This window comes from Tympanuchus pallidicinctus, unplaced genomic scaffold (assembly GCF_026119805.1).
Source record: "Tympanuchus pallidicinctus isolate F22 unplaced genomic scaffold, pur_lepc_1.0 scaffold13, whole genome shotgun sequence".
NCBI classification, from domain to species: Eukaryota; Metazoa; Chordata; class Aves; order Galliformes; family Phasianidae; genus Tympanuchus; species Tympanuchus pallidicinctus.
In genome coordinates, this window is record NW_026294648.1 from 7,313,525 (window position 1) to 7,330,719 (window position 17,195).

At 47.0% G+C, this 17,195-nt stretch overlaps 1 protein-coding gene across 2 annotated transcripts in view; it reads right to left on the reverse strand.

The window, feature by feature from the left end:
- Window positions 1–16,421, reverse strand: part of LOC128075754 (vascular endothelial growth factor receptor kdr-like) — a 120,005-nt gene extending 103,584 nt beyond the window's left edge. Inside the window, exon 1 of one of the 2 annotated variants that reach the window (XM_052672741.1) lies at window positions 15,947–16,421. In XM_052672741.1, coding sequence (XP_052528701.1) covers window positions 15,947–16,010 — 64 coding nt within the window. In that variant the 5' untranslated portion in view covers window positions 16,011–16,421. The remainder of the gene's footprint in view (window positions 1–15,946) is intronic. The other variant, XM_052672742.1, reaches the window with a different exon arrangement.
- Window positions 16,422–17,195: the final 774 nt, after the last annotated feature.

The following is a 17,195-nucleotide window of genomic DNA, read 5'->3' on the forward strand; positions in this document are numbered from 1 at the left end:
GAGAGAAAGGTGATTTCAGTTACCCAAGGCCTTGCCCAACCGATTTTCATTTCAGCACACTGAGGCTTCTACTCCCCACACTGTGTTCCCATAGCAGGCCAAGACCAGCAGTCAGCATCCATAGCTCACAGCCAGAAGCTGGCTTTGAGAAAAGGCAGGGAGCACAGGAGCTGGTCTGCGAGGAACCCACAAGGTGCTGAGACAGCCCTGACACTTTGGCTCCCTCTTAGGAGCTAAACCTCAAGCACTATGACAGGACCTATTCTTCCCAAAGCCCAGTTCAGCTGTTAGCACCTCCGAACCATGGGAACCTCAAGAGGGCAAAGTTCTGAGATGCAGCCTTGGAGGAATTTGCACCTCTCAACCCCGCTCACAGGGGTTCTGTGCCCATGCATTGCATTCAGCTCGGCTCTCAGAGTGCGCTTTCATCTCTCCCCATTTTAAAGAAAGCACTGACCACCCCACCCTGTCCTACAACAACTGCTGAGCTATTTACCACTTTGAAAGGAAATCCCATGTCACAACCCCTAGGAGCACAAGGAATAATGTCCGGAATTCCTTTATCTGTGACTAGGCTTGGCACACAGTCTCTTTCCCGTCTCTTAAGTATACACAAATATATTCTTTTCTTTGTTCAAGGCACTGGGCCCAGATTTTAATGATGGTTTATTAATTTTTTTTTTTCTAACGAGGCTTTGGCATTGCTAAAGAACAAATGTTCTTTAGTGTTTAGGCCCTTTTGTTCTTCAAGGTGAAAAATGACTATAAAGAATAGGGAAAATGAATCACTGGTCTTTGCCCTCCATAGTAAATTTGACCCCCAGAACCTAAAATCAGTGTTGTGGGCTAGTCAGGAAAATGATGTAGTGAGTTTCACTGCAAGGCTGCTCTGCACGATGATTTTGCATGAAGTGATTAGAATGGATCTTCCTTTGGACACGGAGATTTTCAAACCCTCAGCCAGCTGCCGTCCCACTGCACAGTGGGTGCTGCACAGAGGTGGCTGCTTCGTGCCGCCATTCGCCTCCTCCAAGGCCAGCAGGACACTGCAGCCTGGAGCATCTGCGCCAGGAGAGAAGAGGGAAGTCTATGGTAGGAAGCGGCTGGGAGCAAGGAAGTTACAACAGAAATGTTGGCACCAGCAGTCTGAGGGAGGCGGGGGAAGCAGGCAGGAGAAGAAATCTTTCCAGGAAAAGAACATTCATAGCAGATACTTCCAAAAATACAGTATCATCACACTGGAGAAATGTTTCAAGTATTGGCAACGCTGCCGCCTTGGCCTGCCGCTCTTTTCGGTGGCTACAGCGCTCTTGCAAATCCGTTTGACAAAAGTGCTTCTGCTTCTTTCCTGTCGAGTCCTCCCATGCAAAGAGAAAGACACGCCAGCGGGGGACTGCAGCTGCCCCAAGGGACGTGCGGCACCCGCTGCTCGCTGGGTGGTGATGTTAGAAAGCTGACAGCCCTGTTGTAGTACAAATATCTCAGCAGCTGAAGTTTACTGGCTCTTTTATTTATATTCCTCCAGCACACATGCAACACCAGATGTGCTGTGGCTGATTCCTGTGTATTATGTTTGATGTCTCTCATCAGAATCAACTCTGGGCTAAATTCAGAAACTAAACTGTTTTCAGCAGAGATAAATATTTAGTCAAGCTGGTGATTGGCAAGGCTGTCCCTCCTTTTGCCACCCCTTTCAGACCAAAATAAAGGCAGCAGCTCAGAGCACAAGCACATCAAAGCCCTTGTCTGCACACTGAGAGAGAGGATTCAGTAAGAGAGAGCTGAAAGCAGAGCACTTACACAACACCATGTCTGTGAGCTGGACCACAGCACCAAATTAGCACCTGCTCTTATCTGTGTGCTGCCAGGCTCTCCCCTGTCTCTGGGGCATGACAGACTGTGTTGCTCATAGATGTTATCACAGCCTCAGACAACAGGGGGAGAATAAATTACACAGCTTGCCTCGCAGTTTGTCAGGTATGGACGCGTGCGTGCAGCTGCCTTTGGGTGTTGGATAGTGGTAAGTCTTGATCTTCTGTTGCCCTCTTTGTTCTGGTCCTTAAAGTGTCTGTAGAACACAAAGGTTTCAGTTGTAGGACAGTGACTGGAGAGGCTGTACACATAGGTTTCTCCTCGCTTGCTGACAGAATCTCTCATTTCTCCACTCATGGAGTGACTTACACTAGGTGAATATCTCCTGCATGCCCCTCCGAGCTTTGCTCCAAGGTCTACTCCAAAGGGGCCTCTTTCCTGCACCGAGATCATCCACAATGAGATATTTCTCAGCTCCAGCCTGCCCACAGAACAGGGGCTGCTGTGGCAAGAAGCCCTGTCAGAGCAGGAAGGATGGTCTGGCTGCACGTGGCTCAAATGAAGGACCTGAAGAAGTTCAGTTGGCTTTTTTCTTATCAATCATTTCACTGAGCCATTATAGAGGTTCAGCATCATCTGCATCATCTTGATAGTTTCAAAGAGATGCGACTGTTCTATAACAAAACTAGAGGGCAGTTGTCAGTTTCAGCAGCCCAGCATTTCAAATTGCATGCGTGTCCGTTTTGAGCAATGCTGATTTGGGATGCATGTGCTATTTGCAGTAAACAATCTGACAGTGTTGATATCATATATAAAGGCGAGCAAACATCAGAAACTTACCAGGGAGTACCCAAAGTCCTGAAGAGGGGGTTCAGAAATACCTCCCTTTTTTGTATCATACCCAATATCTGCTTTTGACCGAGCTCAGAAGAGATTGTTATTCCCATCAGAGTGTTGCTGTGTTGAAATGAGGAATTTTTCAGGAATTTTTCATTAATGTTGGCTCTGGCAGATAAAATATTGGCCATGCCAAAGACAACAAGCTTGGGAATATGTTGCTCTTGAGCACAAAGACACCATACTCTTAGCCCTGCAGTTCACAACAAATGGATTGCCCCAGCTGACAGGTAGATTAATAGCCATGAAAACTGATAATGCCCACATAATTTTGTTTTAGATATATACTTTCCTCTTAATTAAAATGACAGATAGCATATTCCAATAAAAACTCATTTATGCTGTCCCATTTTAAGTAAGATAAAACACTCAGTAAGAAATTAAGCAATTCTAATTTAGCTTGGTGCAAGGACAAACTTTCTACCTTTTCAATAATATGGTCCTTTTCAGACAGTGTAACTACACCCGAGAAGTGCCACATTCTTGGCCATTTGTATGTCTGAAGAAGGGGCTGAATGAGTGACCCCACTCACACTGGGGCTCAGTGCCATCCCTCTCTCCAGATCCTAGCCATGACTCCAACCCTACCCCTAGACTGTGCCCAGGTCCAACACCCACCACCATCTGCTTTCTCCATGGCTGTGCTCACCCTCCAAGAGTCTCCTGGGGTGAAGGTCCGATATCCTGTGCTCAAAAATGCAAAAGGCTTCTATGGAAACTGATACTTAAGACCCAGCATTAAGTTTGGGTAGATAAGGACTTCTTAGGAAAACACTCCTGCTTGAGCAAGGTACTTGCCAAAATGACAGTAACAATAACAACCACAGCAGCCTGTGTTTCCAAGATTAGTTTTGTGATCACTTATAAAGGGATTTAACCTCGTTACATGTTTGTGAAGTTGGTAATTAATTACTACTATATACTGCTGGAAACTGAAGACAGATAAGTATCTTAAATAAGATCATACAGGAAGCCTGCAGGATGGCAGGAATTAGAACTCAAGTTAATTGACTCCCAGTTCTCTGCAGAGCTGCACAGGAACTGGAAAGAGCTGACACCAGTGAGTATCTGGGGCGCACTGCAGTGCCCTCCCTGTGGAGGTAACTGGTGGGACAAGTACCTGGGGCAGCGAGAAAAGAGCGTACAGAGTATGCTGAGCTTTGCTGCATGCTGCTCATTCTTCCTCCCCCCAAAAAACATGCAAATTCTAGAACAAGTAAACTCCTGGAAAGAAGGATCTCTCCTTTTGCTTCCTCAACTTTGATTAATCTTGTATTTGCTCATAACATCTTGCACAGTCTCATATCTGAAAGCACCCTGTTTCTGCTGGGGTGAATGAACTCATTATAAACAGGCTGCAGGAGTGTAAGGCTACCTTCCTCCTTTGAGGAGGGAAACTCCTTCGGAATGTCAGCACAAGCACTCAGCCACACTCCAGGCTCATTAACCAGCTCTCCAAAAAGCACCTCCAACATAGTTATGCACAGGGGAGATGAGAACAAACTCTCAGTCTGGAATCCTTTAACTGTAACAGACACTCAGCAGGGGAATCCATTAGACAGGAGCTGAAAATTAGCTTTGCAAATTTCTCTGTGCCAGAAGACACATTCTAAAGAAAACCAAGAGGCTTTTTGAAGAATGGTTCTACTTGAAGTGACACCGCATCCATTTGCATCTACACTTGCTTCATTATTCCTCTGAGGAATCCTACAATGTACGTGCAGGATGAGAGGCTAAGGGGAGCACCACGTTAAAAAAACTGTTAGGAAAACTGTAGCCTTCAAGCTTGGGGCATCGGCGCCGTGCACCTGATGGCAGCAGGTAAGCAGACTGCAGGGAAGCACAAACAAGGAGAGGCGTGCCTAGAAGCACCTTTTGGCTGGGACAGGCAGCATTTCAGAAGCAGGCGTCACACTCCAGACTGTGCAAAGGTGTTTACAGAAACTAGGTAACAAAGACTGACCTAATCTCTAATCTGTTTCATCCTCTTGGCTCAGTTCCCATGCAAAGTACATGAGAATAAAACATGTTCGTGCAATAGAGCAACAGCCAAACTCAAGTTCTGGAGAAGTCTGTCTGGAAGACAGGGAGAGATTCATCTCTGACTGTTCAGGCGACGCCTAGCGCAGTGTTTCAGTCACAGTCATTACAACCTTAAATGCCTTGGTATCCTTGTAGTTTTAAATGACTTTTTCTCTGATGATGGAAGTGGAAAATGAAGCAAAATCCCATCACTGTGGTACCTGAGCTACTTTTTCTCCTCTAAATGCTAATTGCCCCCATTCTCCAGAGGAAGTGCTGATCTCCCTGAATTACAGAAGAGCAGACACATCAAGCAGCTAGCATCTCTGTATGGCAGAGAATGCCCTGCTGCAGCTGCTGTTCTGGAGTTAATGCTGCAAAGCCACTGCAGCTGTGCCTCCACATGAGCTCCCCCAGGGTATTTCTCAAAGGGCAGGGAACCAAAGCTGAGCTGCTCTCACAGCATGGCTTACATCCATCCCACCTGGCCACCCCAGGTGGCTTAGAGCACAGCACTTGGCCAACAGCCACCCCTCTCAGTCTCAGTCTGGCTAAAACCCCACAGACCCTGCCTAGTCCCCTCTGCTCCCAGCCCTCCAAACCCAAAAACATCCAGGCACTGCCACGTCCACCCAAAGCACCTCTACTCAACCTCTGCTGCAGAAAGGCTGCTGGACGTGCACAATGTCTAATAAGGCAGCTGTTCAAAGCAGAGGAAGACATCAAACCAGATTATGCCCAAGTCCATGTTCCTAAGAATGTAAAGGAAACGCAGCCAAAAATGAACTATACAGCTACAGAAAGTTAATGTATGCTCATTTGTATATCAGAGCATTGTCCAGGGGAACTCTCAGTTTCCTCTCAGGATCTATAATGAATAGGCCTGTAAGAGAATGTTATGGTTGCAGAAATTTCTCTTTTCCTACTATTTTACTCAGAACAATATAGAATCAAAACAGAACAGCAGCCTTTCAAAGACTAGTAGTACAATTCCCACTAAAGAACATCACTTCAAACTTAAATGAAGGAGCGCAAGAGACCTTTGCCCTGTGTATGTTGAGAATCCCTCCCTCTTTACCACATACACTGCACAGAGATTGCTGTAAGAGATACCCTGCTCACATCCCCCACGCCCACTGCCACCGCTTTGCTCTCACAACCAGCAGATGACAAGACCAGAACCAAGATAAGCAGGAAGAATTTAAAACAAGGAAGATGAATAAAGGAACAAGGTTGTTCTGAGCTCTTCTGATGATGCTCTTTAACCTCTTTCGCTGTATGTTCTTACATGTGATAAGCATGGCTTTAAATTTAGGGAGCCTGTGTATGGTGACACTAGACATGGCCAAATACATTGGTCAGCTTGAAAACATGGAAGCAGCAGCCCAAAGCAGTGGCACTGCAAGGTGTTAGCTGCCTCATTCAGCAAGGTGAAGTACTTATCTAGAACTGTACTGACGGTGTTAATTATGGCCTTACTAATTACTAGCTATCACTGCTGTTCAAAGGATACAGAATAAATGCACAGAAAGAGTTTAACCACTACATCAGAAATGTCAAGAACCTATAATCAAAATTCCAGGGTCCTAGGATAAGACATTCATTTCTTCCCTTATGCAAATTGTCAAGCACTAGACTATGGATTAAAGATCACATTTGTCCTTTTGTTGAGGAAAAGGGCTTGTTCTCAGCATTAGTTTCCACTTTATCAGTTGCAGTGTGGTTGCACAAGGCGTGACCCAGGAAAGGAGCTGCCACATGAGATGGGGGAGTAATGACTGCATCACTGCAATTTGAATGCACATCCCTCTATCACTGCACAAGCAGAAAAGCTTTAGTGGCTTTTCTGTGCAGCAGACCAGCCCCTAAAGGACATTCTGCAGTACTGCACCAGAACACGAGCACAGAGCGCCGTTCTGCTATGTGCACTCGCAGACACTGCAGCAAGTAGCCATCCTTACACAAGCATCTGATTTATGCTGATAAGAAGCTTTGTGTCTCATATTTCTGGCCTAACTGATTCTATTCAGTCCTTTGTGTTACAGTGAGTATTCCTCTTTTCCCAAGCAATAGCTGCCTTTTGCTGAGGGACGCATTTGTCTTTTTAATGTAAGCTGTTTTGAAAATAAGATTTTTATATGAAATTTCTGTTGCATCAGGAAGGTGTAGACTGAAATTCTTAACTCTAGTGGTCCGACTGACAGACATCTCAGTCACAGGTGGACAGAAAGGCACAATGTGAAAGTCGTGTTGGCCAACCATGTATCCATGTATTTAAAAGTCTGTAGGAACCTTTGGTAATACTGTGATACCACAATGCGCTATAGAGAGAGCAAATGGCCTTGAACTGCAGCTATACAAACTCTTCTCCATGGGAATCAAGTGCAGCTTTTCCATTAATCCCACTTTGAGCACAGCTTCTCTGCCCTGATTTTCTCAAAAGTGCAGGACAACTTTGGCAAATAAAACTGAGATTTATACACAGACAAAACTGTCTCCACTTCTTTTGTCCTTCTGCCAGCAACTCTCCAGAAAGCTGAAGATACTGTCAAGAAGAATATTAAAACAAATTGTGGCACGTATTTTCAGGATGGGAAAAGGAGATCCTTTCTCTTGGGAGCATTAATCTGTGCTCGCATACTTGTAGGATGTCATAGTGCCTGTTAGTGGTTGCCTGTCCTAGATGATATTGTGTATCAGCTCTGACATGTTGGATAGTACATTAGGGAAGAAAGGTTAAAAATGTAATGTTAATGACAACCACAGCTATGCACAAACTTCAATAGGGATCAACTTCAGTGACCAGGAGAAGACAAACTACTTCACGGTTTATCAAATTAAATTAATAATGGTATTTCACCATGTAGATTTCAACATGACATTTCAAATGCAAAGCAGACAACCATAAAGAAGGTAAAGTACACTGCTAATTTATACCCAGTGTTTTTATCCTTGGTAAAAAGATCACAGTTAGATTAATACACTGTGAAAACACATACTTCAAAACTCCCTAAGGGGACTTCATAGCCTCTTTTTCTAGTCTAGCACTGCTGACCTGTTATAAGCCTTAGGATATGAGTAACCACATCTACTGGTCTTTCTAGCTGAAAAGTGGATAGATTGGACAGTACCTCCAAATAATCCCACATCTCCATAATGCTAAGAAGTGAAAGTCAACCTTGTAGATGTCCTTCTTCAAATATAATTACAAAGTTTCCTGATGGCGACTTGCATCTGGAGCCAGATGGGGAGAACCTCTGACATCCGCTTCAGCCTCCTTCCGCTGTCTGAACTCACCTTGCCCAGGCACTTCCTTCATTCCCCCGGCTGTATCATTCTGGCCCTTTCGCTTTGACCTGCACTGCTCCTTCACTAGGGCAGCATGATACTGCCCAAGTAAGGCTGCATTTTACAAGTGGTGAAATGCACCAAACCACAGTGACCCAGGGAATGGAGCCACCCGTGGTTATTTTACTTGGGGAGACAACTATGAGAAAACAGACCAACTGTGAGCACAGCCTAGAAACCCCGGAGGAATTCCAAACCTATAAACACATCACATGTAAGACTTGCTTTATCTCCCTTCTGGACGAAGCCAGAAGCCAATGCATCAGTGGACTAAGTAATAAAACTGTTAATGGATTCATTAGCAGCTTCATGCTCACAACTGGGCCTTGCTTTCCCAGAGACCCACAGTATCATTATATTTGGAAAAGTCATCGCTGAGTGGGATTACGAGCTGTGAGAAACACAGGCCCTCTTTCAAAGAGAGATGGGCCAACTGCACTGAAATCACATCCAAAAGAAGTTCTGCCCCAGGCAATCGCTCCCCATTGCATGCTGTGCTCGGTTCATGCTGACATAAGATTTTGCACATTAATTACTCTCTCTGGTAATTCCTATTGGGGCAGCCCCTTGTCTCTTTCAGAAAAATTGCCAAGGTTGAAGAAAAGTTGTTTTAAGCCCAAGAATGTCCAGGCCTATCGGGACCAGATCTTCAGGGCCAAAATAAATGTAAAGTGAAAGCATACCCTGCTCCGTGAACAGCATTAGGGGCTGGCAGCCCTGAGGGACCAGCTGGCACTGCAGCCTAGGTATGGGGCCACACACCAGCCTTCCTTCATCACCCAAGAGTAAGCAGGGTGCTGAGCTTTCTCATAGTGAATTTTCATTTCCAGAACAAATTAGGATTTTCCAACAAGATGAGTAAAATCTCTATCTTGGAAAGCATGCAGCTTTTGGTGCATTCTTTTCTCACTCGGATTCTGCTAAAAAAAAAAGAGTGTAAGCAACCACAATAAAATAAATGTTCCTGGTCACACAAAGGCAAATTCAAAGACAGGCTGCTGTCTGAAGCTAAGCTACTGCTTTAACCCTGTGTAACTGAGAGCAAAGATGGTCCCAAGTGCATGAACATGAAATGCAAATAATCCAGACGTCATCCACTTGTAGGAAAAAAATATGGCTAGCCAAGAAGTTAGCAATCCTCTCTGTTTTACACCATGTCATAGCTCAAACTGTGTTTGAAAGGTTCTCAGGGTGACATCATTGTTTGCATGTATTTGAATCCCCCTTTAATTGTAATAGTACAAAACCCTTTTAAGTAGCTCAACTTGCTGTTTAGCTCCCTCCTGCTGTGTCATGCAGCAAGAGCTGATATAACTTCCTCGCCTCGTACACATCTACGCAGAGATCTGGGAAAAGCATTTCTCCTCACATCTGGGCGCTGCATTACTAGTTCTTCTGCTATTCCATGTAGGTTAAGGAGAAAAGCAGCGGTGGGCTTTAAGCAGTGGCTCTTCACAAACTCCTTTTCATTATCTTTGCAAATTAGCACTGACAGCGTTAACTCAGGAGAGATGCAGCACTGCATTCCGTGGGCACCCTTGCTATGCGGAGAGGCAGGATGTACCTGGTGGCCCAGAGCCACTCAGCACTGCACCTGTGGGATTTTTGTTTTCTGCAAAAGACAGGGGCCTTGAGGCTTGCAACTGGTAATCCTCAGTGCCTTGCTTCCCTCCTTTCAAACGCAGCCCCATACATCTTCCTGTTAATTTTCTGGGCAGTCTCTTCCAACAGCCGTTTCCTGTATGAAGGCGTACTGTAATTAGGATTGCCCACAAGAAGGTGCTGCTGTGCTACTGTGTGGGCATGAATTATGGCCCCTTGGGGAGGCGACTTCAGGCAGCTGGAAGAACAAGCGAAGAAGCAGAGGGGAAAAACACTTTTCATAACTCCTGAAGGACGCTGTAGTAGACATCTGAACCTGAAAGGTCTGGAACAGCAACCGCTGTGCAACCAGGCCCAAAAGCTAGGGAAGTCTAGGCTCAATATCAGCTTCCACGGATGATCCCTGAGGATGCAAAGGGACAAACCGAGCCCTTCTCAGTTGCTGTATGGGAATCTGGAATCAGGAGTGGGGTACTGGGAGGCTCCACTCTCACATTATCAGCTGCAGGCTTCTGGAGACAAGGAGGAAATTGCTTTAATCCCCAAATTATTGTATTCAGCGCTAATTTCAGTTAACGAGACATGAATTAATGCCAAACAGGATGAAGCCCAAAAGCCACTTTTGTGTGTGTATTTGTGGGGCGCATCCCTGCGAGTGATTCGGGTCATCCCATTTTACTTATAGCAGTAGAGGAACACGCAAAGTAGCCCCAAGGAGGTTGGTGTTTTTCCTGCAAATTGACCTCAGCATATCTACAAGAAAGAATTTAAGGTGTGCAATCTCTGAGCTGCGGGCTCTAAGGAAGCAAACATTTTGGCTGAAATGTTTTAAATTCATAGGGATTTAAAAAAAAAAATGGAACAGGTAATGACTAGGTCAGGTTTCCTTGACCCTCAAATCAAGAACAATCCCAGCAGGGCTGAAAACTCCCCACTCTACTTCCTTGGCAATCATGTTCCCACAGTTCAGAAAAACACAGGAAGATCTAAGGAAATCTATGTGGAAATGCAAAAGACAAAGGCAAGTGGTCTGAAAATAGAAGGCCGGTCCATATATTTCCTTTACATTCAGGGCCTGATTCTAGTTTTTGGCTGAATTCTGAAATCTCAGGGACCATATGCTTTTGCCATTCTCTGCAGGGCACAAAGGAAAACTGGCTTGTTTGTCCTTGAGTGGTTGCAAGGGTTAGAGGAGGTTCTTTCTTGTTCGAGGACTCTTTCCAGTGCTAAAAGCTTTGCAGCTTAGAGCAACAACAAAAACCCTGAACACTGGTTACGCACACTAGAAACTAGCTGTGACTCCTTTTGCACTTCCTGATATTGGGGGGAAAGCTTCCAAAAATTGCTCTTGTAAAGGTCTGTACAGCATGAAAACTTAATGTATCTGCTTGCAGAAAATGAGGCACTCAGCTGCAGATCTCAGACCCTGGCTTGCCAAATCCTTGCACCAGACACAATGTAAGAGGCAAAAATCATTTTAGTACAGGGAAGAGAAACTGTGCAGATCCCAACATGGAAGGGCTGAGAAATTCCTTCTGGCTTTTTCTAATGTAAAAATTCAAGGAATTCTGAGCCCTGAGGGGAATTGAGGAGACATCCAGGAGGGGGGGGGAGAAGAAGGAGGTAGGATGTAGAGAGGACAAAAAGTATGTGCTATAAAGACAGACTAATCCAATGACTTGGAATGAGAGTATTGTGCTGCCTTATAAAACAGTTCACAGATTTACTGTCCATCAGAGTACATAACTGTATTAAACTGTTAACAACAACTCAATGCAAAGTTAACATCTGCACCAGGCAGCAGCTCAGCTTCCCTCAGTATGTGAATTCATTGCACAGCCTTTGTAAGTATGGAGCTGAGATCCGTCCCTCTGACACATGCAAAGCACTGTCAGTGCTGGCCCCGTGCACTGCAGCCCTCCCTGCCTCAGCTTCAGCAAAGAAAAGCACCATTACCCAAAGCTTCTGCTCTGCAGGGGGTTGGACTTGGGATTCTTTCCAGTTTTGTAATTCCATTACTGGCGAATGCAGAAGATATGATCAGGTCATAAAAGCAGCCACAAGATTTACCTTGCTAAGTTCTGTATATATGTTCATACCTGGTTTCAGGTGGGCTGGGGCTCCCCACACAAATTCAACACCCCAGCAGTGTGGAATTTATATGACATGGGCAGCAGCCAGTTTTGCGCATCACAGCCTCATGAGATCAGACTCCCTGCCTTGTCTGAACCTTCCTCCTTCCCCACTTGAAATGAGTGGCTCGTGGGCAGGTCTCTAAGATCACAAGTCTTAGATAGGAAGCTTTGCTTCACATGATTTGTTCTAATCTTGCCTTGCTGCTGGTGATTGCAAACTCTCCGCCGCTAAAGTTCTGCTCCCTGGGGCAAGCTTCAAGCATGTGCTTTTATTAAATGCCATTTCCAGATAATAAGCTTGGCTGGCTGATTTTGGCAGGTTCTTCTATTTTCTCTGTGGCCTTAAAAAGAAAGACTAAAGAAGTGCCAAACTTAGGAGATCAGTTCTTTATTACACACACTTAATGCCCACTTGTTTATGTAGACCACCTCTTTTTGCTTGCGTGGCTGAGTACAGCTGGATTCTCTGCCCACAAGTGAAAGCTAGAATGTCCTGACGGACACACAGAAGCCTTCATGTCTTGTCAGTCATCTGAGCTGCTTTCTAAAGGAAAACACTTGGGACAGGTCTGTTTTGCTCCTAGCTGTTGTTTAGATATTCTAGACCTCTTTTAATTACTTCTACGTGTAATTCCCATTCTAGTGACATCAGGTTGGTCTAGAGAAAAAAGGAAAGGCAGAGCACAAGAGATAAGAGGAAACCTCAAAATAATGGTGAACTTCAGTAGAGCTTACTTCAGTGTCCTTCTCACACTGTCAAAGTCAAATGCTGCCTCCTGGAAATTTCCTGTGTAGTTTAAAAAAATGCAGATTACTGCTGCTGCCCCCAAAACTGCTTTGCAACGTGAGCTGAAGCAGTTCCTCATTCATCCTGTCCTTTTCTGCCCAAGTGACCCTTGCTGCATATATTTGCAAACATCTTTGGAAGCAAAAGATTGTTTCATCTCTGAGTGAACACAGCGTATGGCAGATTTTCACCTTCCTTCAAACTGCACTGGCAATTTGGAAGACAAGCTTACGAGAAAGGCAGCCCACCTACCACTGACTGAACCTAATAAACCCCTGTGCTTGCTGGAAACTTTTTGCCCTTGTGTATCAGCCTACTAGCAACACAAGTATTATATCCACAACCAAACTCGATATATTGCTTCAGATTGAAGTAGATTGTGCAAACAATTCATCATACAGTCAGCAATTTAGAGAACATGTGAAATGAACACGTACCCTGCTGCTCTTATTTAGATTCATGTGTATTGGCAGACCAAAGAGGACGTGTGTGCAGATAAATATTTTTGAAATTTTTAAAGAAAATATGTGAAGTTCTTGTAACAGAGACCTTCAACAGGTTTGTATTCCTAGTACTCTTTTGGGTACGATGCTCATTTTTAGAAGCACAGGGAGCACTGAGAAATACTTTGCATTTTTTTCCTTCCTTAAATAGATGAATTAGTGTAAAGAGATTTCCAGTTGGTTTTAAAAGTGGCAGCTTCGGGCAGAGCTGCTCATATATCACAATCTTAAAAAAAGTCTCCTCTGCTTTTTATAACATTTTCCCACAGTAAAGCAAATATTTAGGGATAACACCAATTAAGAGACGTATTTTCAGTTTACTGGGACCCATCAGCAGCCCATAGTGTGGGCTCTCCAGTCAGCTTCTCAGAACTGACTGCCTCGGAGAAAGGCAGAAGCACAGCCTTACTGCCTCAGTCTTTGCACTGGTGCATCCTGCAGCAGAGCCTGCAGTAATCTATGCAGTGAGCATCCTAGCCGGAAAACCTGGGAGGATTCTGAGCTCCCAAAGCCTTTGATTTAGCTACTTACATGTGGCATATTCGAAATGTGTCCACTAGTAAGCTAACTCTGGGCAGCCTGGTCTGGTGGTTGGCGACCCTGCCCATGGCAGGGAGGTTGAAACTGGATGATCTTTGAGGTCCTTCTCAACCCAAGCCATTCTATGATTCTATGATTTGTGCATCTATTAGTAGAAAAGTTGCAAAATGCAACAAAGAAAAATGATTAATTTCGAATTTATTTTAGTTTCAAAGGGAACAAGCAGGATCTAATTGTTATTTTGGAATCTGGAAATGTTAGTTTTCCAGGATTATAACATTGAAATTACTGTGTTTATTCCAATACCTGAAAACATATTTGGATTGCTCATATATCAAAAACTTTTGGACAGTAATATCAAGGAGTAAACGATATTTTTCATGCAAGATACAAGGTGTTGTCAGCATCAGTCATTCTTTGCAGGCTTTTTTTTTAGGGCTACCTAAAACTTACATCAGCTGTTGGCATCTCCATTACTATCACTGTGTAAAAAGTATTTGGTGGAATGGCCCTAACTGGTACAAAAAGGAGTTCAAAAGAAGCTACAAAATGAACAAAAATAAAATGGGTATTTCATGATACCTGTAGAACCATCTTAAGAAATGCAGAGATACATGAAGTATTTTGAAGGCATGTTTTATGATGAGGCAGGAAATTGTTAGGATGAAGTTTGCATGGTCTCTCCTTGTGCTAAACATTGACAAGGACTGAATGAAACAAACTGGATTTACCAGGAGACCATCCTCTGATCTGGATGCACTTTATGGCGAGGCAACTTCTGTCCTCTGGCAGCCATGGCACACACCTCGGTGATCTGCTGAGCAGACAGGCAGGAGGCAGTGACACAGCAGCTGCTGTCAGGCACAGGTACAGAAGCAGAGGACACCCAAACTCCTTTGCTAAGGTTGATAAGAGCCACCAGAGCCTCCTTTTTCTCTTGGGTGCCTGGAAGTCTTGAACTGAAAGGCACCCCTAGGGCTGGGCAGCTGCACTGCTTTCACGCAGCACCTTGGGTCAATGTCTTTTCCAGCTGCAAAGTCTTCTATCTGCATTGCAGATAAAATTGTTGGGATTTGAATCAGATTCAACTTCTTCAGCATAACTTTGCCTAATTTTCACAAAGATCCCAGAAAAGGTTTAACCTACAGCCTGCAGGATAGATCTCTGCCTCTTTGGCCTTGGGAGGTCAAACAGTGATTAAACTCCTTGCAGGAGATGAACTTTGAGGGAAAGGTGACTGAGGAGTTAACACCTCACTAACATCAGTGCTATCCAGAACCTTCCCACTTTCTGGCCCTCATTCAGTTTGGCTTCCAGCCTAATTAGGGCACTCAGACACTGTGCTAACAGATCATCTTTACCTAATGATGGACAAAGGTCTGACAGCAATAATGCTGCTTCCAAATCCATCACCAGCCTTTGCCTACAGGGACAGTTAGTGATGTGCCCATCTTCCTTTCCTCATCACAGCATGCAGGCATTGCCTTTCCTCATCCTTCTTTGTGTCTGGCACCGATGAGACAGTGAGCCCAGACCAAGTTCCAATGCTATTAGCCCCAGAACTATCAGGCAAGTAGCACTGGTGAATGAGGAGCCAAGGCAGCACTGAAGTGCAGGCAGCAGGTCTTTCACCTGGCTGCCCCTGCGACGCCTGCAGCGCTTTGCTTTTCCCTGCTACTCAGGACACGTGTGGCAGGACAAGCTTTCTCTCTTCCACCAAATATTTGCCGCTCGCTCTGGTCCACAAAGTCCGTGGTGACTTATAACTTAGTGACATTCAGGCTGGATCTTGGCGACATGCCCTCTGCACGCAGCCCCTCCAGCCTGCAGCCTCCAAAGGCAGACAAGCCCCGCGGGGCACAACTCGGGTTCAGCTCTTCGAGTGCAGAGAGCTGAGGGAAGAGCCGGACAGACACCTGAAGTGCGCTGCACCGGCTGGGATGCACACATCACATCTGTGAATGGATGCAAAGAAACCAAAGAGACTCCCCCCGCAGTACGTCCAGAAGCGATCCTATTAAAACCCACGGCAACGCGCTGGAGAAGGAACCCTTGCGCTGTGAGACGCGTTCCCTCGTGCCGCCGGGAGGAGCTCCTGTAACTCGCAGCACGACACGCGGTGCTACGAACGAAGGGCACGGCGCCCCGTCGCGCAACGCTCCCGCCCGGCTCCCGCCCGCCCCGCAGCCCGCGCTCTCCTCAGCGGCCACGCGCCGCCCCCGCGCCGCCGCCCCTCGCGCCCCCCAGCGGCCGCCGCCTCGCGCTCGCCCGAGCGGCCCTCCGATCCGAGCGGCTCTTACCGAGCGTCAGCAGCAGCGCCTGCAGGGCGCAAGCGGCCAGCGCGGGGCTCGGCCCGCCGAGCATGGCTGGGGCGGCGCGGGGCGAAGCGTTCTTCGGTCTGTCGGAGCGGGCCGTGGGACGGGACGAGCGGAACGCGGGCACCGCTCCCACTTGTTGCCTCCGGTTAAACTGTTCTCGCCATTCACCGCTCCGTCCTCGCCGCCCGTCCTTTCTTCTCCAGGCGTTCCGCCTTTTCCCTTGTCAGAGCAACTTTATCCCTCGCTCTCCCCGTGCTTCCTCCGCGCCAACCGTCCCTGCGGGGCGCCGCGCTCCGCGAGGGGTTACAAAGCGGCTCCGGCACCGCCGAACTCGGGGAGAACTTCCTCGGGCTGTGCGGGGCAGCGCAGCGGAGCGGCGGCGCGCGGTTCCCGTCCGGGCGGTGCAGGTGCGCCGGGGCAGCGCCGCTACCTGCCGGGGGGCGGCCGGCGGCAGGGGGGCATGGCCGGGTGCCGCCCCGTGCTTGGCGCTCCCCCACCCTCCGGGTCCGGGTGGCTTTGCTGGGAAGTTTGATGCGAGCCCGGGATTCTTTATAGGGACAGGAAAAAAAAAAAAAAAGAGGAGGAAGGAGAGACGTCACCAGCCCAAGCCAAGGGACTTCACTCGCTCTCTCCATCTCCCTGTCATTTCACAGAACTCCTGGATTTCCTGTTGCTGCTGCTGCCGCTTAAGAAGGGGCAAAGAAGCGAGCGGAGCTGTTCCCGCCGCCTCCCGGCGTCGCCCGTCCCCGCACGGCCGGAGCTGCGCGAGCATCAGGTGGCAGCGCCTCGCATCCCCGTCCTGCCGCGCTCCCCCGACGGCAGGGAATGCCCGGCCCGCAACAGAATCACTGAATAACACCCCCGCCCTGGGCACGGGGTGGGGAGCGCGGGGCGATGCTGCTCGAGCAGCAGGCTCCCTGCCGCAGCACCCCGCTGCCCCTGGCCGTTCGGCAGGTCGGGCTCTCCCTGTGCTGCTCCCTGTTCAGCCCTGTCCTGCTCTGCTGCCACTGCCACTCAGCTCTTCTTGGGGCACAGTGAAAGTTTCTTGTCCAAACAGAATATTCTGGGCAGCCCTAATGTCATCATTTACATTACTCAGCTGCTTCCCTACTCTCTTACGGACTTCTCGTAACAGCTGCTTCTGTGTCACCCAAGCATTATGTTCAGGCATTTGGGTGGATAGATCCACCCACCATCGAGGCCTCCTGCCTGGCCCTGTGCCTCTGCTCTT